The following is a 22,199-nucleotide window of genomic DNA, read 5'->3' on the forward strand; positions in this document are numbered from 1 at the left end:
ATGTTAACTGCAGAAGGCCAGGGACTTTGTCCATTGGTTTCCCACTTTACTGTATTTGGCACATAGTCAGTGCTCAGTAAATATTTCCTCAATGAGTGAATCTGTTCAGTGCTATGAAGAGCTAAAAAATAGAACATAGGCCAGGCACAGTCATGTGTACCTGTAGTCCTGGCCACTTGGAAGGCTGAGATGGGAGGATCGCTTGAGCCCAGGAGTTTAAGTCAAGCCTGGGCAACATACCAAGACGTTGTATCTTGAAAAAGAAAAAACAAATGGTTTCAAGTTACTAGAAATCCTTTGTAAAAATTTTTTAAAAATTGTCTTTAGGAGGTTTATAACTTCAATAGGATGATAAAGAAAAAGAACATTATGGATTTGGGGCCAGGCGCGGTGGCTCACGCCTGTAATCCCAGCACTTTGGGAGGCCGAGGCGGGCGGATCACAAGGTCAGGAGATCGAGACCATCCTGGCTAACACGGTGAAACCCCGTCTCTACTAAAAATACAAAAGAATGAGCCGGGCGTGGCGGCGGACGCCTGTAGTCCCAGCTGCTGGGGAGGCTGAGGCAGGAGAATGGCGTGAACCCGGGAGGCAGAGCTTGCAGTGAGCCGGGATCCCACCACTGCACTACAGCCTGGGCTACAGAGCAAGATTCCGTCTCAAAAAAAAAAAAAAAAAAAAAAAAATATATATATATATATATATATATGGATTTGGTTTTCTTTTTTTATTTCCCCTACTTTATGTGATTTGACCTTTTGATCATGGAAGCTGAGTCTTTTTTTCTTTTTTCTTTTTTTGAGACGGAGTCTCACTCTGTCGCCCAGGCTAGAGTGCAGTGGCATGATCTCGGCTCACTGCAAGCTCTGCCTCCCAGGTTCAGGCCATTCTCCTGCCTCAGCCTCCGGAGTAGCTGGGACTACAGGTGCCCGCCACCATGCCTGGCTAATTTTTTGTATTTTTTAGTAAAGATGGGGTTTCACTGTGTTAGCCAGGATGGTCTCTATCTCCTGACCTCGTGATCTGCCCGCCTCGGCCTCCCAAAGTGCTGGGATTACAGGCGTGAGCCACCGCGCCCGGCAGAAGCTGGGTCTTTTTTCATGCTATACAACCTGGAACTGGGGAACAGAGTAGCTTAGGTACTAACATCAAACAAGATAGAAGTGGAGAGTATTATTGAAGAACACTGAAAACAACCTCTTACGTAACAGGATGGAGGGACAAGGGGGAGCCCAGGTCCCTGTGAAGTCACTGTGGTCTATAGATCCTTTCTTTTGTAGGTTTTGGTGCCTGGGACCATATCTGCAACATGAGATACAGAGCCTTTCGGCGAATGCAGGTGCCCCTTTATCTTTTCAATTTTGTCAAGATGTCTTGGTCTGTCTTGTGTTAAGATATCGGAGTCCACTTTCTCCAAGTGTTCTGTGAATGTAGGAGGAATCAGACAAGGTTCACATTCAGTCCAAGGAAGTGGGGAGAAGCATTCCCAGGAGAATTTTCTTCTAATTTTATATTTTCCTGCCAGAGAGGCTGACAAATTGTGATTTTCTGCTCTGTCACTTGGGAAAGCAATATTGTTTCTGATTGGAGTGGTGTTTCCCTCTTGATTTTAATGCAAACTTTCCTTTTGTGTTTCCAGGTGTGGGATGCCTGCTCAGAGGCCCTGATAATGTTTGATAAGGATAATTTAGATGATATGGGCTATATCGTGGAGAATGATGTCATCATGCATGCTCTCACTAAGCAGCTGGAGGCTGTGTCTGGTGAGGCCCCCATCTTCCATCTTGCATTCATTGGGAAGTGAACTGCTTAGGACTTACTGGAAGAAAGGATCTCTTTTACAATATTCAGTGTCCACCATAAATAAATCCTCTGATGGCTGGGTGCGGTGGCTCACGCCTGTAATTCCAGCACTTTTGGAGGCTAAGGCGGGCGGATCACGAGGTCAGGAGATCAAGACCATCCTGGCTAACATGGTGAAACCCTGTCTCTACTAAAAATGCAAAGAAACAATTAGCCGGGCGTGGTGGCGTGTGCCTATAGACCCAGCTACTCGGGAGGCTGAGGCAGGAGAATGGCGTGAACCCAGGAGGTGGAGCTTGCAGTGAGCTGAGGTCACGCCACTGCACTCCAGCCTGGGCGACAGAGCAAGACTCCGTCTCAAAAAAAAAAAAAAAAAAAAAGAAATCCGCTGATGATTATTTCACGGTGCTGGATACTTAGAAGTGGAATTGCTGGGTCATATAATAATTCTATGTTTAATATTTTCAGAAGCTGCCAAACTTTTCTGAAGAGACTATACAATTTCACTTTCCCACCAGTCTATAAGGGTTCCAGTTTCTCCACATCCTCACCAATGCTTATTTTCCTTCTTTAAAAAAAAACTGTAGCCATCCTGTTGAGAGTGAAGTGGTATTTCATTGTAGTTGTGGTTGCATTTCCTTAATAACTAATGATGCTGAGTATCTTTTCATGTCCTTACTGGCCATTTGTGTATCCGCTTTGGAGAAATGTCTGTTCAAAATATTTTGCCTGTTTTTAAATTGGATTATTTCTCTTTTTGAGTTATAGGAGTTCTTTATATATTTTAAATATAAATTTATCAGTTATGCGATTTGCAAATATCTTAATGTTCTAGAGAGAGAAAAATTGGAAGTAACTTAAATGCTTTTTGATATTGCATAGTAGTTCGTGCAGTGAACCATGATGTAGCTTTTAAAGATAATTTGAATCTAAAATTTAATAACTTAGAAATTTGTTCCATAATATATTGGGTCACATGATCACACTTGTGTGTGCATGTACATGCATAGGAAGTTGTCTGGAAAGCCATACACCAAAGCTATAACTGCAGTTGTGTCTGAGTAGTTTAAGGGTGATTTTTCCCCACTTGAACCTTTCTTTGTTGTCCAGACTTCTACAGCGAGCTTACTATTATTATTATTATTTTTTTTTTTTTGAGACGGAGTCTCGTTCTGTCACCCAGGCTGGAGTGCAGTGGCACAATCTCGGCTCACTGCAAGCTCGGCCTCCCAGGTTCACACCATTCTCCTGCCTCAGCCTCTGGAGTAGCTGGGACTATAGGCACCGGCCACCGTGCCCAGCTAATTATTTGTATTTTTAGTAGAGATGGGGTTTCACTGTGGTCTCAATCTCCTGACCTCGTGATCCACCCACCTCGGCCTCCCAAAGTGCTGGGATTACAGGCGTAAGCCACTGCGCTGGCCCTCTATTATTATTTAAATCGCTTTGTTGACAGTATGACTGACATACAAAAAGCTGTAAATGATGTATACAGGCTGATGTTTTTGGAGATAGTGGTTTGTTTTGTTTTGAGACAAGGTCTTGCTTTGTCCTCCCTGGCTGGGGTGCAGTGGCTTAAGCAGTCCTCTCACCTCAGCCTTCTGACTAACTGGGACTACAGGTGCACACCATCACACCTGGTTAATTTTTTGTAAAGATGGGGCTTTACCATATTGTCCAGGCTGGTCTTGAACTCCTGGGCTCAAGTGATCCTCCTGCCTCAGCCTCCCTAAATTGTAGGATTACGAGCATGAGCCACCCATGCCTGGCCATAGAGCGTATTGTTTTTATGGCCAGAAAAATAAAATGATTTCTAGCTGGAAGAAAATCTTTTGTAGTCTAGGATTTGTTTCAGCCTATGGTATTCCCAGCCTGTCTACTGTAAAAGCAAACACGGGCTCATTTAAGCGTAGAGTGAAAATGGAGGCGCAGAAGCATGTGGACAGTAAGAGTGCCTCTGACAGAGTTCACTGAGAACTTCAATGCCTTTTTTTGACATTGAGTTATCTCTGTGGCTTCCGTCATTTATTAGCTCAGACCACAGCATTAATTACTGATTTTTTTAAATCTTAAATGACAAGACACTGCTGTCCTGGGACCTTGCTTTAGGTTTAGTTATGGCTTTTTCCTCAGCCTATGTGGCCCACCTTTCTAATTTTTTTTCCCTCTCTTTTGACCTCCCCAGACCGAGTGACGGTTCTCTACAGGAGCAAAGCCATTCGCTATACCTGGCCTTGTCCATTTCCTATGGCCGACTCCAGCCCTTGGGTTCATATTACCCTAGGTGATGGCAGCACCTTCCAGACCAAATTGTTGGTAGTTGAAGATTCTTATTTTGCTAGGGGTCCTGTATATCTACATCTTATCCTAGATTCTAGGGACTCTGGTTTTAGATTTAAGCTATAGTTTAATTTTAGGCAAAGCTTTTGGTTATGAGGACCAGTACCCATTCAGGCCAGCTCAAGTGGAGATGGTCTCGTCGTAAATCCTGTACAGGGAGCAATCTCATGGGCCGTCTTAGGTTGTGAAATAACAGATAGCTGGGCCTCACAGGACAGGCACCAGAGTGTCGGGAATGGAGGCTGTTCTTTCCCTCTTAGGAGTCTGGTCATTGATCTCTTGCCTCTCATTTTTCTCCTTTCTGCTCACAAGCTTCCCTTTTTGCATGGCAGCCATTCCTAACCCTACATCAGAACTATTCAGCTCCAGTGCGTGCCCCATACTGAAACTTTCCTTATTGCTCTCTAGTTCAAATATCAGGAGGGCCTGGCTGAGTTTAACTCATGGCTGGCACCTTTTCAGTCATGTCCAGCTTTGGCTCTGTTGGCTGTGGCTGATGTGACACAGTGCAGGGGCTCCACCTCTAGGGGCTGTGAGTGAAGCAGGCCTGATGGAATTATCCTGCCACACAACAATCAGAGCTGGAGGAAGCTTTAGGGGGCAGAGAAAAACTTCTGAAGCAGTTTATGAAGAGGCTGTAAGACTTAGCAGGCTCATGTGTCCATGCAGATAGGTGCAGATGGTCACAACTCCGGAGTACGGCAGGCTGCTGGAATCCAGAATGTGAGCTGGAACTATGACCAGTCTGCTGTTGTGGCTACTCTGCATTTATCAGAGGTAAGATCCTGAGCTGCCATATGGGGACTTTATTCATAGGCACTAGGTACTTCGCAGAGAAACTTTTCTCCCCTCTGTTGCAGGCCACAGAAAACAATGTAGCCTGGCAGAGATTTCTTCCCTCTGGGCCTATTGCTCTGCTCCCGGTAAGAGGTCCTTCTGGCCAGTCTGCCCACATGCATGCAGCCTTTCCTCTTCACTTTCTCTCAGCCTTTTTCTGATTTCAAGGGAATCTGCCCAGGCTGGTTTTGTAAGTTCCCTTCTTGTCTTTTTATGCTTGAGAGTTTCCAAGTGCAGAAGAGTCTTAGCCGTTGGTATTGGTGTTCTTTTGACACAGCTCTCAGACACCTTGAGTTCCTTGGTTTGGTCCACATCCCATGAACATGCAGCAGAGCTAGTTAGCATGGATGAGGAAAAATTTGTGGATGCCGTTAATTCTGCCTTTGTGAGTATTAATTTACCCAGCTGATGATGTGTTGCAGGGGGACATACAGAAAGGTTTTTTTTTTTGTTTTTGTTTTTTTTTTTTTTGAAACGGAGCCTTGCCAGGCTGGAGCGCAGTGGCGCGATCTTGGCTCACTGTGCAATCTCCGCCTCCCGGGTTCAAGCAATTCTCCTGCCTCAGCTTCCCGAGTGGCTGGGACTACAGGCGTGTGCCACCACACCCAGCTAATTTTTGTATTTTTAGTAGAGATGAAGTTTCACCATGTTAGCCAGGCTGGTCTCAAACTCCTGACTTCAAGTGATCTGCCCGCCTTGGCCTCCCAAAGTGCTGGGATTACAGGCGTGAGCCACCGCACCCAGCCAGAAAGGTGGTTTTGAGTCAGGAAAAAGGAGTAACCAGTCAGCTGTCCCTTTGTACTTTGTAACTATAATGCTTGGTCTGGATTATGTGGAGGAGGGTATACACGGAAATGCAAAACAATAGAAATAATAAATAATAACCTTTTGAGGGTTGTGGGCTGCTGTTAGGCTGACTGAAACAGCTGCCTGGGTGGTGGTTAGCATTGGCCTTTTTTTGAAGCTGTAACACTTGGATCATTTTGAACAGTTCTGCTAGGTTCCAGCTTCCTGAACCTTTCAAGCCTGATTCATTGGAAGTATTCCTAGGGAAAGGCTGAGCGAATTTCAGCATGGGGCTTAAGAGTAAGCTTAGTAGATAGATGTGGGTTCAATACTGGTTCTACCTGTTCATTTCCTGGAAAATGTAAATAGTATCACTAACTTCTCCGGATTGAATAAAGACTTTCAAAATGAGAGAACTTTTGTAAAATCCATGGAACATCTTTAGTACATTGTAGGTGCTCAACAAATACTAATAATTATTCTGGAGTAGACACAGCCTTTGGATAATATGGGTAGCAGTATTACTTTTGGAGCCTAAGTGACACTCAAAGCCTGCTACCTTCACACCAAAGACTCCACTGCTCTGTAGTAGCAACAAGAGTAAAGGGAACTGAACATACTGAAATGGATTCCGAGATAAATGGTGAACACTACCCTACTGTGGGCCATTTAGTATATATTCCTGGCACAGGTCTAGGACCTCTGCAGTGCAAATTGTCCTTTCTATGTAGCAGGCTCTGGAGATACTGAGAACAGTCTCCGCTTTCAGGAAGTTCATAGTGAAGTAAGGAAGACCGTAAATGACAGTCTCCGTACAGTGATAGAAGTATGCCTAGGATGCTGTGGAAGCATACAGGGGGAAACACAGAGAAAGACTGGAGGAGTTAAAAAGAGGTGACATCTTCTGGATGCTCTGAGGTGTTATCCTAATGAAATAGAGATGGGCATTCTAAGCAGAGGAGAGTTGTGGAGGTAGAAGGATACTGTGTGTGATGAGCTATACTGTGGCCAGTGCGTGGTTATTGACGGTGGGGACTAGTGAAAGGTGAAGCTCAGAAGTAGGCAGGGCCCAGCTCATGTGCAGTTTGGCTTGATCTTAAAACCTGTGGGGAGTGATGAGAAGTTGAGCTTTGCACTTGAGGGGCTTATCACTTGTCAAGATCAGTGTAGGCAAGTTGGGTAGCATTAGCCTAAGCTTTGGTTACAAACAAGGTTTCTTTGTTGAATTTTTAATTCCCTGCTACTCAAATTTCACCTTGTTTGTCTTGTGGCTGATGCTGCTCAGTGGAGTGATGCTGCCCACACGGACTTCATCGACACAGCTGGTGCCATGCTGCAGTATGCTGTCGGCCTTCTGCAGCCCACTAAGGTCTCGGCTCGCCAGCTGCCCCCAAGCGTAGCCCGGGTGGATGCCAAAAGCCGAGTTCTGTTTCCTCTTGGGTTGGGACATGCTGCTGAGTACGTCAGGCCTCGGGTGGCGCTCATTGGGTAAGATGATAACAGAGCAGGGCCACTCCCTTCTCACTTTGCTGCCAGAGGTCACACCTGAACTCTGCTTTATTCTTAGGGATGCAGCCCACAGAGTCCATCCGCTTGCAGGACAGGGTGTCAACATGGGCTTTGGGGATATCTCCAGCTTGGCCCATCACCTCAGTACGGCAGCCTTCAATGGGAAGGACTTAGGTAAGTATTCAGGTACTATGGGGAAGTATCCAGAGGTCATATAGTTAGGCAAGATCAGGGCCCACAGTAGCAAGAAGGAGTAGACATAAAATATATCTGGCTTGCTAGGAGACGGAAGAAAACCTTATTATTGGATTAGGGATTTAATCTCTCCTCTGCCCTTCAGGTTCCATGAGCCACCTCACAGGTTATGAAACAGAAAGACAGCGTCACAACACTGCTCTTCTGGCTGCTACAGACTTACTAAAAAGGCTCTATTCTACCAGTGCCTCCCCGCTTGTGTTGCTCAGGACGTGGGGCTTGCAGGCCACAAATGCAGTGTCTCCACTCAAAGTAAGAGGTTGCTCAGAGGAATGACTTTGCAAACAGCTCTTAATTTCTTTTGTTTTTTTTGTGAAACAGAGTCTTGCTCTTATCGCCCAGGATGGAGTGCAGTGGCACAATTTCCACTCACTGCAGCCTCCGCCTCCCACGCTCAAGTGATTATCCTGCCTCAGCCTCCCAAGTAGCTGGGCTTACAGGCGCCCGCCACCACACCCGGCTAATTTTTTTATTTTTAGTAGAGATGGGGTTTCACCATGTTGGCCAAGCTGGTCTTGAACTCCTGACCTCGTGATCCGCCTGCCTTAGCCTCCCAAAGTGCTGGGATTACAGGCGTGAGCCACTGCGGCTGGCCCACAGCTCTTAATTTCTTTGAATTAATTTTCTTGGCCGTAAAATTATTATCTTTATGTGTTTGCCTTCCCAAGGGTTACAAGCAGAAGAGTACTTGCTAGGCTTTTAGGTGTTAACGGCCCACATCTAAGCAATAACTATGTATAAAAAGGGCTTAAAAATAGTGAATAGGGAGTGTGGTGGCACATGCCTGTAGTCCTAGCTATTCAGGAGACTGAGGCAAGAGGATCATTTAAGCCTAGCAGTTTGAGGCTGCAGTGTGCTATGATCACACCATTGTACTCAGACTGGGTGACAGAGTAAGACCAGTCTCTTGAAAAAAAAAAAAAATGAATAGGGATTTCTAATGATGAAGATGTTTAAGCTCCTTTTGCTGCTTGACTAGTTTCATCCCTGAGAACTTCCATTTAAAGATATGTTTTTCTGTTGGGTGCAGTGGCTCACACCTGTAATCCCAGCACTTTAGGAGGCTGGGGAGGGAGGGTCGCTTGAGCCCACGAGTTTGAGGCTGCAGTGAGCTATGATCATACCACTGCACTCCACCCCAGTCAACAGAGTGAGACCCTGTCTCCAAAACGTGTGTATATATATGTATATTTTTCTTTTTTTAGCTGAAATAAAACAAGGACTCTTGGGAAGAATATCTACATGATTATTATCTACAATAATAATTCTGTAGAGGATTATCTACAATAATTATTTTCTTCACCTTACTGTGTTAAGAGTTTCACTCACTTTTATTTTTTCTCCAGGAACAGATTATGGCCTTTGCAAGCAAATGAGTACTCCTCTTCTAAAGATTATGTTGATGAAAAAGAACATCCTGCCCCGGATCCATCATACATATTTTCAAGATCTTATTTAATAAACTTACTTTACATTAAAATTCTTTTTCTTCTTTGCTTAATAGGCCTGTGGCACCCAAATAATGAATGATAATTTGCTGTGAGGAGCGTATATTAGCCAGACCAAAGGAAAAAACTTTGAAGGAAGACTTACAATTTGGTTGAAAAGAGCTTTTTATTACTAAAAAACCCACAAGGAGCTTTTTATTACTCATTTCCAGTTGTTAACAATCATTTCTAAAGAGAAAATTTACATTTTTTTTGTTTTTTAGTGTTGGTCATAAATTTATACAGTTGTTTTTTGATAGAGGTAAGAATCGATGCATTTTTGTTAGAATTGCTGTTTAAAAGTTAATATCAGAATGCAAATTAAATATAAATTGCTTTAACCTTTGTTACAGCTATACTGGACTTTCTGAAAGGAAAACCAGGTCTCATTAATGCTAGTTATTACTTTATCACAGCACCAGATTTCCATTTTATTTATGGTTCCTCTCTGGGACACCACTGTCTGTTTAATAAAACAATAAATAATTCATTGCACAGATCCGAAGACTTCAGGAACCAGATCACAAGGGAAACCGATTAGCAGCAGAATTTGTTCATGTTTGGTGGCAGACTGGTGACCAACGGGAGGGGAGTTTTACTGTGGGTTTTTGAAGAGGTCTCTTCACAAGACCAGAGATGCCTCTTGAAGAGATTTTTAGGTTGTGGGTTTGCTTACTCTAAAGAACATCTTGCCCAGAAGTCTGATTTGAGATGAAATGAAGAGAAACAGTCTGCTTTTGAACCAAGTAAGGTATTCTTGGGAATAATTTTTAGAGCCATGAGAAATCTATTCTTACAGGGGTGCTTTTCAGGCAAATGCAGAAAATTTAAAAGATTCTAGAACAAAAAAGTGACAATGTCACAACCTTCCTGGAATCTCAGGAAAAAGAATTAAAGATGGCAGCTGCTGTGAAAAGCTGTGTGACTCCTGGCGGAGACGGCAGGGACAAGGTCATCTTTCACAAAAAATGGAAAGGTGGCCTAGATGAGGAGGACACAGACTCTCCAGAAGTTATGCAAACACAATCAGGCAAGACGAAGAATTTTAAGGCACACCTCCATTGGCCCACAGAGCGTGTTCTTCATATGACACTGATGTTAAACACCATCTGTCATGTACCAGGCCATGTCCTAAGTATTTTAAATATATTAACACATCTACAAAGAGGAAACTACTAGAATCTGTAGGACCTCTTAAGAAGCCCAAAGGGTCTACTGCAGGCAGGATGGGCCTTACAGAAAAAAATAAAAATTCTCATTCCAAATTGCTCCTAAGATGGACAAATTGGTTACTTCTCCAGAAGGTCTAATCAAGGTTAACAAAATAGATGTGGAGTTAGAATGCATCTACCCTGGAGTTCGGAGGTATTTGGGATGACCAAAGGAGTCTGCTGAACAGTATGTGTGTTTTACAAAATGGCCCCCACAGTGATTAAAGACCAGAGACTTACATCTCTGCATTTGTCAAGCTGGAACAGTCTTTAGTGAACGCAGGTTACCTCTTTTAAAACTACTAGTTTCTACTGGAGGAAACATGGATGACGTTTACTGTTCTGTGACTGGTCTGGCACCCTACTTTTGTTGACAAAGATGGGAAGGGGTCTAAAAGTCATGTCACTCATAAAGAACTTGGGAGGAGCTTTTTTCAAGAGATCCAAAGATTTTGGAAGGAGAGATTAGAGCAGAACTAAGACCACTTAGAAGATAGGTAGATTTCAGCTCAATATAAGGAAATTTTTTTTAACATCAGTGCAGTTCCAAATGGAATAAGCTGTTTGAACATGGCTTAGCAGAAGCTGAATGACAACCTGTTAGAAATTCTAGGGAATTCTGCACTGAGTACAACACTGGATTATTTCTTTGGGCTGTGTCCAACTCAAGATTCTGTTATTTCATTATAAGCATTTTGAGGAAGGCAGTTGGTATAAAGGTGACCTTAGTAATAAAAGTCAGTGTGAAGTCTAAAGAAATTCCACAATGAATTTAAAGACGACAAGAATTTTAGGGACAAGGATACAGAAATTTGCCTAGTAACTTGCACATAGCAGATGGTAAATATGTATTGACTCAGTGGAGTAATGTTAAAAATAAGGTTTCCCATGGACTGTGTGAGGGCCAGGCATATTTAACATCCTTTGTGAGAGAGAGGATGGAAACAGAGTCTACTGTGAAAGCCACAAGTTTGGGGAAATACACTCCTGCAAAGAAGCTGGAGGTTAAGAACCAAGGCAAAGGGGCCAGACCACTGGGAGATCTTCCAGGTCCAAGAGCACTACAGGGCAGATAAGAAGCAGGGATGATTATGTTGAAAGTGCAAGATAAGGCCAGGCGCGGTGTCTCATGCCTATAATCCCAGCACTTTGGAAAGCGTGTGGATCAATTGAGATCAGGAGTTGGAAACCAGCCTGGCCAACATGGTGAAACCCCATCTCTACTAAAAATATAAAAATTAGCCAGGAATGGTGGTGGGCGCCTGTAATCCCAGCTCCTCGGGAGGCTGAGACACAAGAATCGCTTGAACCTGGGGGCGGAGGTTGCAGTGAGCCGAGATTGTGCCACTTCACTCTAGCCTGAGCAACAGAGCAAGACTCCGTCTCAAAAAAAAGTACAAGATAATGAATTTGGGGTAAATAATTCAGAGTCAAGAGCTCTGAGCACTTGGATTCAAAAAGAGAACATGAGGGACATTAAATATGGTTCTCCCTGGAAATGTTGGTCCACTGTACTGATGAGGGCTGAGAGAGCCAACCAAATCCAAGTGGGGTTTTGTCAGGAACGGTATTGGAAACTCTGAACTAGATAAATAATTCAAAGGATATTAGCTAAAGTGATCAGGGACCAGGACAGGAAGGTACTGTTACAAACAGAATAAAAGGGCAAACTGAAATAATAGATCCTGGAATAGCAGACACTGACCTCTGACCACAGACCAAAAGTTAGGGCCTAGTTGTATTTCTTAGAAATACAAAGAAAACAAGTTTAGAATCATAGAAAACACTGTTAACACATTAGCCTGGGAGGTGGTACTGGCACTGAATATACACATATCCATAAAGTCAGATATGTTCATTAATCCCAGAGTTGACTGATAAAATGCTGACTAAAGCAAAGGTAGGCTATATGAGGCAGCCACACCCTCCCAAAACATGTCCCCAGAGACTGAGTGGCCTTCTTTCTTAAGGCTGTAATTTATGCAGTTAAGAGTTACTCTCATTCTATTAATATTTAGGATGGCTCTCAGCTGGCTGATTGGGGCTAACACAGAATAGGATCATACAGAGTCTGACATGGTCCCATTTTGTGTTGTGGAATTATACATGGAAAGCAAAACCAGGTTATTTTTTTTCTCTCTTTTTCAGGGGAGGTGGGTGCAGATAAGGGTGGGCAGGGCACTGTATGGGGAGGAAAAAAATACTGATATTGATGGGTCATGGGATTGCAATAAGTCAGTTTACCATTTAAGAGGAAAATTTAAATATTCAGCGGAATGAGGCACTCAAAGGGTTGAAATGAGATTTTTCTTTGGTTTCCAGGGAACTGTCCCTGGGCTGTCACTCCAAAGCTATACTTTTTGGCTCACAGGGCTCTCTGTGATGCTCTGGCCAGCTGTGTACTCTTGAGTGGTTAGGCAGCAGTTCACATTAGATGTGTAAAATTAATTAAACCTAAATCTCTAGGCTGAAGTCCAGGATGTCCCCAGACTAGTTCAGAAACTAAGTGCTCTGTCCTCCCCTTAAAAAGGTGTTGGCAAATGCAGGTCTCCAAGGAAGTAGGTGGCCTCAATGGGAGATGCCCAGAGACTGCAACAGGTGAAAGGTGGCCCCCAAGGCCCAGCCCGTCTCTATGTTGTTCACTTTCTTTGTGAGCTGTTGAGAAGAAAAAAAGTCTTCACCTTTTCATCCAGTTTCCAACTCTAGCAAGCACAGCTCTTGGGCAGAAAATATTGGCAAAGAATAGCCACATGGGCAAACCAAGGCAAAACTGAGAGGAGCCAGTCTTTGCAGGCTTCCCACTACTCTGTAACAATTTCCTTCCGGCCATGGCCCATTGGCCATTGCCCCTACACCCACCATTCTCATCTCTGAACTGAATGCTTCTGGCCCAGGATGTGGCCCATCAGGCCTTCTAGAGAGAGAGTTTAGACAGACAGTATTCTGAACTCTTTCCCTAACCTTGAAACTACACAAAGTATCCCCTGCTTTATTTTCTGATTCGCTAATTTGAGATAAGGCAACTTGTAATGATAATAGATGTGGCAGAAAGGGCATGGTCAGGAGGTGAGAATAGATCTAGGGGTAGGAAAGAACAAACCAAGCTTCTCAACTCCGACTATGTAAGCAAGTGCGTCTTCCTAAGCACCAATAATAACCAAACATGGGGCCAGGCGCAGTGGCTCACGCCTGTACTCCTGGCACTTTGGGAGTCCAAGACAGGTGGATTGCTTGAGGCCAGGAGTTCAAGACCAGCCTGGGCAACATGGCAAAACCCCGTCTCTACAAAAAAATTAGCCAAGAGTGGTGGCACACACCTGTAATCCCAGCTACTCAGTGGGCTGAGGTGGGAGGGTCACTTGAACCCAGGAGGCAGAGGTTGCAGTGAACCGAGATCGCGCCACTGCACTCCAGCCTGGGTGACAGAGCAAGACCCTGTCTCAAAAAAAAAAAAAAAAAAAAAAAAAAGAAAAGAAAAAGAAAAAAGGAAACGAACAAAAAAGGCAAGGAGTGGTGGCTCATGCCTATAATCCCAGCACTTTGGGAGGCTGAGGCGGGTGGATCACCTGAGATCAGAAGTTTGAGAACAGCCTGGCCAACATGGTGAAACCCTGTCTCTACTAAAAATATGGTGGCGCATGCCTGTCATCCCAGCTACTTCGGAAGCTGAGGCAGGAGAATCAGTTGGACCCGGGAGGTGGAGGTTGCAGTGAGCTGAGATTGCACCATTGCACTCTAGCCTGGGCAACAAGAGCGAAACTCGGTCTCAAAAGAAAAAGAAAAAAATAACCAAACAGGGAACTTAAGACATTCTAAGCCAGTACGTATCTCAATTAGCTTAGTGACCTTGGGCAAAACTTTAGACCCAAATTCCTCAACTATATAAGAAGAGGATTAGATTAGTGTTTATTGGTTTATCAATTTGTTTTCTTCAGAATTTTAGGGGTTTCTTAGAAATGCTTCAAAGGAAAAAGGGAGGCCAAATGATAGAGGAGTTTCAGGCCCCCAATCTCTGCTTCAACCAGAATAGTTCCACTTTTACCAGTTTTGTATTACTGATACTCTTTTTTTTTTGAGATGGAGTTTTGCTCTTTGTTGCCCAGGCTGGAGTGCAATGGTGTGATCTCTCCACACTGGAATCTCTGCCTCCCAGGTTCAAGCGATTCTCCTGCCTCAGCCTCCCACGTAGCTGGGATTACAGGCACCTGCCACCATGCCTGGCTAATTTTTGTATTTTCAGTAGAGACGGGGTTTCACCAGGTTGGCCAGGCTGGTCTCGAACTCCTGACCTCAGGTGATCCGCCCGCCTCAGCCTCCCAAAGTGTTAGGATTACAGGCATGAGCCATCAGGCCCGGCTGTATTACTGATATTCTACATAAGTTTTTGTTGGATAAAGATGCTACCACCACCAAAAAAGTCTGTAAACCAGTTGATTGTTCTGTGTTGACCTGATGTAATAGAGCCTAGACACTGTGCCCAAAACTGGGGATAAATAACTTACCACAGATAAAGTAGAGCCTGCATGTACTGAAACAGGTGGAGAGAGACAGGAAGACAGAGACCTAAGATTCAAGAGGCACTAAATATACGAGGCACACATGAAATATATATGCCACATTACATATGCATGAGGCATTCAGTGTTCATGAGGCCTTAAATAAGCCACTCACTGGTGACACCCTCTTGGTCCCTCATGTCCTCTGCCAAAGAAAACCCATCTTATAGGCTACTGACTGAGCTAATGCAAATGGCCACGTGTGTGTGCCCCTGGGGCCTCTCCAAATAGGGCAAGTTTGTGTGGTGGCCTCAGGCACCTTTTGTCTTTGTGCTCCCATGACCGAACTTCAGCTCTAGTATGTGTAACCACTCTATTAGCAGCAGAGAGAGGCAGGACATATAAACCCAGGACAAATGGAACCCAAGATTCAGAGAGTGTGGCACTTGCATCCTGCTTGCACTCTGTCTTCTGTGTTCACCTCTCCATCTCTTTCCCCTTGCTTCTCACCCTGAATTCTAAATTGATTTAATAAACCATGTGGGCTGGGTGCAGTGGCTCATGCCTGTAATCCCAGCACTTGGGAGGCCAAGGTGGGTGGATCACCTGAGGTCAGGAGTTCGAGACCAGCCTGGCCAACATAGTGAAACCCCATCTCTACTAAAAATACAAAAAAATTAGCCAGGAGTGGTGCCGCATGCCTGTAATCCCAGCTACTCGGAAGGCTGAGGCAGGAGAATCGCTTGAACCCAGGAGGCGAAGGTTGCAGTGAGCTGAGATCATGCCATTGCACTCCAGCCCAGGAAACAAGAGCGAGACTCCATCTCAAAAAATAATAATAAATAAATAAATAAACCATGTGACTTGGCATCTTAATTTGGGCTGCTAGTCTTTCTGTTCTGTGACCTCTGCGATAGCTTGCCTGGTAATACACTTGCAGGCTACCATTGCATCGAGATAATTTCCCACATTCATGGTGCCCAGCACAGTACCTTGTCCATAGCCCAAACAAAAATACCTCATAATTTCACTTCTAGCTACTCTGATTACTGAATAAGCTCTTACTCCTTCTCAATCCCCACAAAAGAGGGCTGTTATGGGACTCTGGAGACAGGACACCAGAGTGTCCTTACCTGTAAGACTGTGCTGTCTGCAAAGCCAAAGCCATCCTTTAACAGGGCTGTGATGTAGCTGAGATCCATGCACAGGAAAGGACTGCCTGAGGTGAAGTTTTCCAAGTTATCACACACTGAAAGAGAGGGAGTAAACAGTGGAGCTCAAGTTTGCAACTAACTGAGAGGTGTAGGATTTTCTCTTAGAAAGAAGTGGAATAGGGGGCCAGGTGCGGTGGCTCATGCCTGTAATCCCAGCACTTTGGGAGACTGAGGCGGGTGGATCACCTGAGGGCAGGAGTTCGAGACCAGCCTGGCCAACGTGGTGAAACCCCATCTCTACTAAAAATACAAAAGTTAGCAGGGCGTGGTGGTGTACCGCTGTAATCCCAGCTATTCGGGAGGCTGAGGAGGCAGGAGAATCGCTTGAACCCGGAAGGCAGAGGTTGCAGTGAGCCAAGATCTCACCACTGTACTCCAGCCTGGGTGACAGAGCAAGACTCTGTCTCAGAAAAAAAAGGTGGGGGGAGAAGAAGAATAAGGAAAGCAGAAGTCTCCCTTTGGTTAATGCCTAGGCATCTCAGAGACTAGACTATGCACTGACTGCCTCTGTAAGACCGCAGCTTCTGAAGAACTTGCACATCTCTGGTATGATTATCTATTCACATTTACATGGGCTCTAGTTTATTTGCTAAGTTTCTGTGACCTATTGTGGGGGCTTAGTTCTAAGTCCCTTATCTATTATTAATGCTGAGGCCCAGAAGACAGGGAAATATCATTTAACCCTACTGTAGGCTACTGGATAAGATCATTTGTATTTTATTTTTTAATTTTTAAAAACTTTTTATTAATTTTTTTTTTTAGAGACAAGGTCTCATGCTGTCACCCAGGGTGGAGTACAGTGGCATGATCACAGCTCCCTGCAGCCTCAAGCCCCTGGGTTCACACGATCCTCCTGCCTCAGCCTCCCGAGTAGCTGAGACTACAGGTCGAACCACTGTGCCTAGCTCTCTTGGTAGTTTTGATCCTCTCAAGGAAGCCTCTGTGACTACTTCCCATGTCTTTTGATGCTTAGTGTTTCATTAACACTGATAACACTATTTCAATTTAAAAAAGAAAGCAAGAAATGTAGAAGGAAAAAAAGGTCTTCACCATTTCCCTAAAGCCCTAAAGCCTCTTTTTTTGTTTTTTTTTTTGAGGTAGACTCTCACTCTGTTGTTCAGGCTGGAGTGCAGTGGCACGACCTTGGCTCACTACAACCTCTGCCTCCCAGGTTCAAGCGATTCTCCTACCTCAGCCTCCCGAGTAGCTGGGATTACAGGCGCCTGCCACTACGCCCGGCTAATTTTTGTATTTTTAGTAGAGATGGGGTTTCACCATGTTGGCCAGGCTGGTCTTGAACTCCTGACCTCAGGTGATCCGCCCACCTTGGCCTCCCAAAATGCTGGGATTACAGGCGTGAACCACCGTGCCCAGCCTCCTAAAACCTCTTGTATTCCCATATTCTTGCCCATAATTCTATGCTGCATAAAGCTGAAAAAAAATTTTATTTTTTTAGAGACAGACGTCTCACTATGTTGCCTAAGCTGCAATGCAGTAACTATTCACAGGTGTGATTATAGGGCACTATAGCCTTGAATTTCTGGCCTCAAGCAATCCTCCCGCCCTGAGTAGCTGGGACTGCAGATGCATGCCACAATGCCTGGCTACCACCCAATGCTTTTAACTTTTAGCAAAGACTGGAAGACTCAGAAAGGAAACTAGCCTTCTGACAGGCCTTCTGAGCTGACTGAGGTGCTTTAGGTCACTTTAGGTCACTAGAGTAGGCAGGCAGTCTCACAGGCTTACCTTCAAGGGCTTCCCTTGACACTTACCTTCCCTGGCTTTTCTTTCAAAATCTTCAACTTTTAAAATACCCCCCTTTTCATAATCTGAAATAAAACAGAAGATTATCTGATATCAAAATGCCTTCAAGGAATCATAAGGAAATTCATTCATTCATTCATTATATACACATGTACATAATGTAATTTATGCAGCCCATTTTACTTATTTACAATCTATTCCATGTTATGTATATTTAACCACAATGGAAAAAACAGACCCATAAAACACAATAGGCCAGGTGTGGTGGCTCATGCCTGTAATCCCAGCACTTTGGGAGGCCGAGGAAGGCAGATAACGAGGTCAGGAGTTCAAGACCAACCTGACCAACATGGTGAAACCTCGTCTCTACTAAAAAAAAAATTAGCCGGGTGTGGTGGCAGGCACCTGTAATCCCAGCTACTCAGGAGAGCGGGGCAGGATAATCGGTTGAACCCGGGAGGCAGAGGTTGCAGTGAGCTGAGATCACGCCATTGCACTCCAGCCTGGGTAACAGAGTGAGACTTTGTCTCAAAAAACAAACAAACAAACAAAAAACCAAAACAACAACAACAACACCCCCACAATAATAGGAAATTAATTCATATCTCTCAGGCCATGACAGATCAGGTCCATCAATGTGGTGATGGATTCATGGGTGTATACATGACAAAACTTAACAAATTGTATACTTTAAATGTGCACTTATTGTATGACAATTACACCTCAATAAACATGTTAAAAAAAAAGACCTCATATAGTTGTTTTTGGTCATCTCTCACCTCCAAAAGACTCTAAGTCATTTCCACCCTTTTGTTCGAGTGACTAGAAAAGAGGTGGGTAATCACCCCAACAAAGCACCTCAAGTGCTCTTTCTCCTTGACCTTCCCCACCACAGCCCTATCCACCTTCCTCTCTGGACTGACATCTGGGGTGAACTCACCAATCATGTCTGTGTCAACGGCTCGGTCATAATAGTAAGAGAAAGCATAGAAGGAGCCTCTCTGCACCTCCTCTGGCTGGTGAAGTTTTCCTCGTACCACCCTCAGCACTTCGGCATAGCAGGGCTCAAAGCCCACCTCCCCTGCCAGGCAAAGGTGCACAGGGGTAAGGTGAGAACGATGCTGGGGGAAGGGGACACTCTCTGAGGCAGGCTGCTGCAGACAATGAGGGAACAGCAGGAAGGTCAAGGAAAGCAGGAGAAGGCTGAGGCTTGGGACAAGAGGCTTCAAAACAAAGATGAGCAAACGTCTGCAGCCTCACCAGTCTGTGTCTCCATGGCCGCTCCCCTGCCTAATCTGTATTCACCAGATCATGGCCAACCTCGCGCTACTGCCTAGCATTACATTCCATAGCATTTGTAAGCAAGTAGCTAAAGGGCTCACCTGCTTCCTTCACTGGGAATTCAAGTTCATTCCTTGATATTCAGGTATATACCTTTTATAAGACGATGAATCATTCTTGTCTCGGTTTTAAGTTTTACTATAATTTAAATAGCTAACCATTAACTAAACAGGGTTTCACACTGCTGCATTAGACCTAGGCTTAGAATATGCTTCTTAATTAATTTGTAAGAGGTAGGGTCTCCCTGTTGCCCAGGCTGGAGTGCAGTGGCATTGCGCACTACAGCCTTGAACTCATGGGCTCAAGTGATCCTCTTGCCTCAACCTTTGGAGTAGCTAGGACAATAGATGTGCACCACAGCACTTGGCTAAGCGCAGGTATCTAATGGGTCCATGACACTTGGCTGATGCAGAATGACAGCTGCTTTGTTCACTGTCGCTTCACATTAGTCCTTGGAGGCATGCCAAGATCTTTGGAATAAGTTCCTGAAAGAAGATAAGCTTCTCTTGAGTTCTGGAAAAAGTTTCCCATGGGACTTTTCCAGAGCTTCCATTGTAAACGTAACTTTTAACCAGTGAAAAAAACATCACTTGCCTTCTTGGTTGCCACCATACTGGTATTTCACACCCCCAAAGATCCACTCTGCTTCCAACCATCTCGGTAGACAGGCACTCCGGAAAGTGTGTCCATCAGTCCCTGAAAGAATCCAGGGCACAAGGTAAGAGGTAAGTAAGTGAGAGAGAGGGAGGAAGGCAAGCAAGAAGCCAGTGAGGTGGAAAAGATCATCATGGGGGCTGGGCCTTAAAATCCTATGAAATTAATTCCATGACAACACCCTGTGACAGGAATCCTTAACTCAGGGTTCACAGATAGGCTTTGTGGGGTTGGTGAACCCCCTGAAACCAGAAGCAAATTTTCATGCACATGTGCTTTTGTCAGAGGGGTCCACGGCTTTCATCACATCTCAAAGAGATCCAAAACCTACAATACAGTAACTTTCCACCTTTATAAAAACAGGAAAGAAATGCTATGCTACCTTCCTCACTGGTTGCTGAGAGGCTTAAATGAAATATACTTGAAGATATTTTGTATACTCTGAAATGCAAAACAGATGTCATCCCAATAACAGATTACTGTACAAAGTGCCTTAAATGCAAATTCTCATTTAATGTGAGGAAAGGGGCACAGATAGGTTACTTGCCTCAAATCACAACACTGGGACTGAACCCAGTTCTGCCTGACCTCAACTGTGAAGAGATCAATGGAGTTACTCTGTTGTTCCACCTGCATGTAGAACAGACCCTGCTTCCTGTGCCTCCAATGTAAAGCTCAGGGCAGCAAGCTCCTGCCAAATGTATTCTTAAAGCCTGGGATTTCTGCAGATACTTCAGCTGCCTAGACATAGGCTGTTACCCCTGAACAAGTAGACCTCATTCTAAAAATGGCTAATAATATACATCAAAACTTCTGAACTTATAAAATAGAAAAGGAGTTTGCCACTATTAGGTCCATTATACAACATTTGCCTCCCAATTCAACATAATCTTTTCCTCCACAGAATGGCTATCAAGGAAGGGAAGAAGCAAGCGGAGTATCTGTGTCGCCCTCACCATCACCCCCTAGCACAGGTACCCAGACAAACCTGTCTCCAGGGCTCCCAGGGTTGCTAGTCTTGCAGCTTTCAATCCAAATCCCAAGTAACTGTAAAATACAGGATTGACTAATTTCATGCTGGTCCTGAAGTTCTCTAGCCTAAAGCTACCTCTTTCAAAAGCAACATGGTTCCTGTGTCCCTCTGGAAAGATGAAAACCTTATTCTGTCTCTGTGACATATTCGTCTCCTGTGGTCAACAAGGGGTAATTTCTGCACAGTTTGGATCAAGGCTATTCAGTAAGAATTCCCCACAGTTATCATTCAAAGGCCAGAGACAGTGACAATTCCTAGGGTCCCACACTAGGAACCATTCCCAGAAAAGCTCTCTTTAGCTTAGCTCCTAGCCCCAACTGGGATCAAATTCCAGGCTAGATTCTGAACCTCTGAAGGCCAGCTCAAAGGAGTTGGCAAGGAGCTTTGCCTGAGCCTTCTTGAAGTGTCCTCTCCCTACAGAAAACTTTTGATTCTTTTTTTTTTTTTTTTTTGAGACTGAGTCTTGCTCTGTCACTCTGGCTGAAGTGCAGTGGTGTGATCTCGGCTCACTGCAATCTCCGCCTCCAGGGTTCAAATGATTCTCCTGCCTCACCCTCCTGAGTAGCTGGGATTACAGATGTGCGCTGTCATATCCAGCTAATTTTTGTATTTTAGTAGAGACGGGGTTTCTCTACTAAACCCCAGCATGTTTGCCAGGCTGGTCTCAAACTCCTGACCTCAGGTGACCCACCCACCTCGGCCTCCCAAAGTGCCGGGATTACAGGCATGAAGCCACTGCACCCAGCCGAAAACTTTTGACTCTTAAGTCATATATTAATGCTTTAGAGGCCAAGAATGGAGAAGCCTCTTAGGCTCCTCGGGCTTTGTAAGTGGCCCGGGTTTCAGTTGATAGGCCTTAGGGAATTGGCACAGACTTTGTTTTTGCTAATCAGATACAATAACAGATTTGAGAACACTTTGAAAAGTTAGGAGAATCATACAACATGAAATATTATTCTTCACTGTCCCCGTCCTCACCTATGTGTATAGAGCTTATAAGTGCTGTTAAACATCTCAAAGGAAGTGAGGTAGCCCCTAGGAGTTTGTTCCAGAGTTTTCTGCAAATCAGAAAAAGCAAAAAGACTATTCAGGATCTGTAATTACCTGAAGATGTTCATACCACCACCCGTCCCTCCCAGCAAAAAATCAGAGATAAAGACAGATTAAGGGGCTAATCTCACTCGGCTTGAGGAAACGAAGGGATTCTGAACAGTGAGATGGCAAGGGAACATTCACCCAGTTATTAATTGACTTGACTCTGCCTAAGCGTGGTAGAACTGCTGGCTGAAAATGGGGCGCCTCTTTCTTGGCACCATGATATGCCTGCCAAGTGCACTTCTAACCAGATCTTCATTAAATGACTCACCTCAAACTGGGGCAGGAACGTGATTTGGGTGGAGGCTCCCCCTAGGTCCAAGGTCCCCACAGTCTCCTGTCTGTGGCCATGCAGCTGACCTGTCAAATGAGAG

The 22,199-nt window shown here is 44.6% G+C and overlaps 2 protein-coding genes across 19 annotated transcripts in view; one reads left to right on the forward strand and one right to left on the reverse strand.

The window, feature by feature from the left end:
• Positions 1-9,010, forward strand: part of COQ6 (coenzyme Q6, monooxygenase) — a 13,194-nt gene extending 4,184 nt beyond the window's left edge. For 3 of the 11 annotated variants that reach the window (XM_054447853.2, XM_054447849.2, XM_054447852.2), the window contains exons 3-11: positions 1,640-1,763; positions 3,989-4,119; positions 4,813-4,920; positions 5,004-5,066; positions 5,258-5,365; positions 7,052-7,254; positions 7,334-7,449; positions 7,616-7,782; positions 8,877-9,010. In XM_054447853.2, coding sequence (XP_054303828.1) covers positions 1,640-1,763; positions 3,989-4,119; positions 4,813-4,920; positions 5,004-5,066; positions 5,258-5,365; positions 7,052-7,254; positions 7,334-7,449; positions 7,616-7,782; positions 8,877-8,906 — 1,050 coding nt within the window. In that variant the 3' untranslated portion in view covers positions 8,907-9,010. Of the gene's footprint in view, positions 1-1,280; positions 1,340-1,639; positions 1,764-3,988; positions 4,120-4,812; positions 4,921-5,003; positions 5,067-5,257; positions 5,366-7,051; positions 7,255-7,333; positions 7,450-7,615; positions 7,783-8,876 lie in introns of all 11 variants that reach the window. The other 8 variants (XM_063651841.1, XM_054447845.2, XM_063651840.1 and 5 more) reach the window with 6 other exon arrangements.
• Positions 9,011-9,125: 115 nt separating this feature from the next.
• The window catches only part of ENTPD5 (ectonucleoside triphosphate diphosphohydrolase 5 (inactive)), a 55,814-nt gene continuing 42,740 nt past the window's right edge, over positions 9,126-22,199 (reverse strand). For all 8 annotated transcript variants that reach the window (XM_054447860.2, XM_054447859.2, XM_054447861.2 and 5 more), the window contains 8 exons: positions 22,097-22,185; positions 21,709-21,788; positions 20,686-20,744; positions 19,638-19,739; positions 18,643-18,783; positions 17,711-17,767; positions 15,858-15,973; positions 9,126-12,883 (listed from right to left, as the gene is read on the reverse strand). In XM_054447860.2, coding sequence (XP_054303835.1) covers positions 12,797-12,883; positions 15,858-15,973; positions 17,711-17,767; positions 18,643-18,783; positions 19,638-19,739; positions 20,686-20,744; positions 21,709-21,788; positions 22,097-22,185 — 731 coding nt within the window. In that variant the 3' untranslated portion in view covers positions 9,126-12,796. The remainder of the gene's footprint in view (positions 12,884-15,857; positions 15,974-17,710; positions 17,768-18,642; positions 18,784-19,637; positions 19,740-20,685; positions 20,745-21,708; positions 21,789-22,096; positions 22,186-22,199) is intronic.

The sequence above is a fragment of the Pongo pygmaeus genome, chromosome 15, assembly GCF_028885625.2.
Source record: "Pongo pygmaeus isolate AG05252 chromosome 15, NHGRI_mPonPyg2-v2.0_pri, whole genome shotgun sequence".
Lineage (NCBI taxonomy): Eukaryota > Metazoa > Chordata > Mammalia > Primates > Hominidae > Pongo > Pongo pygmaeus.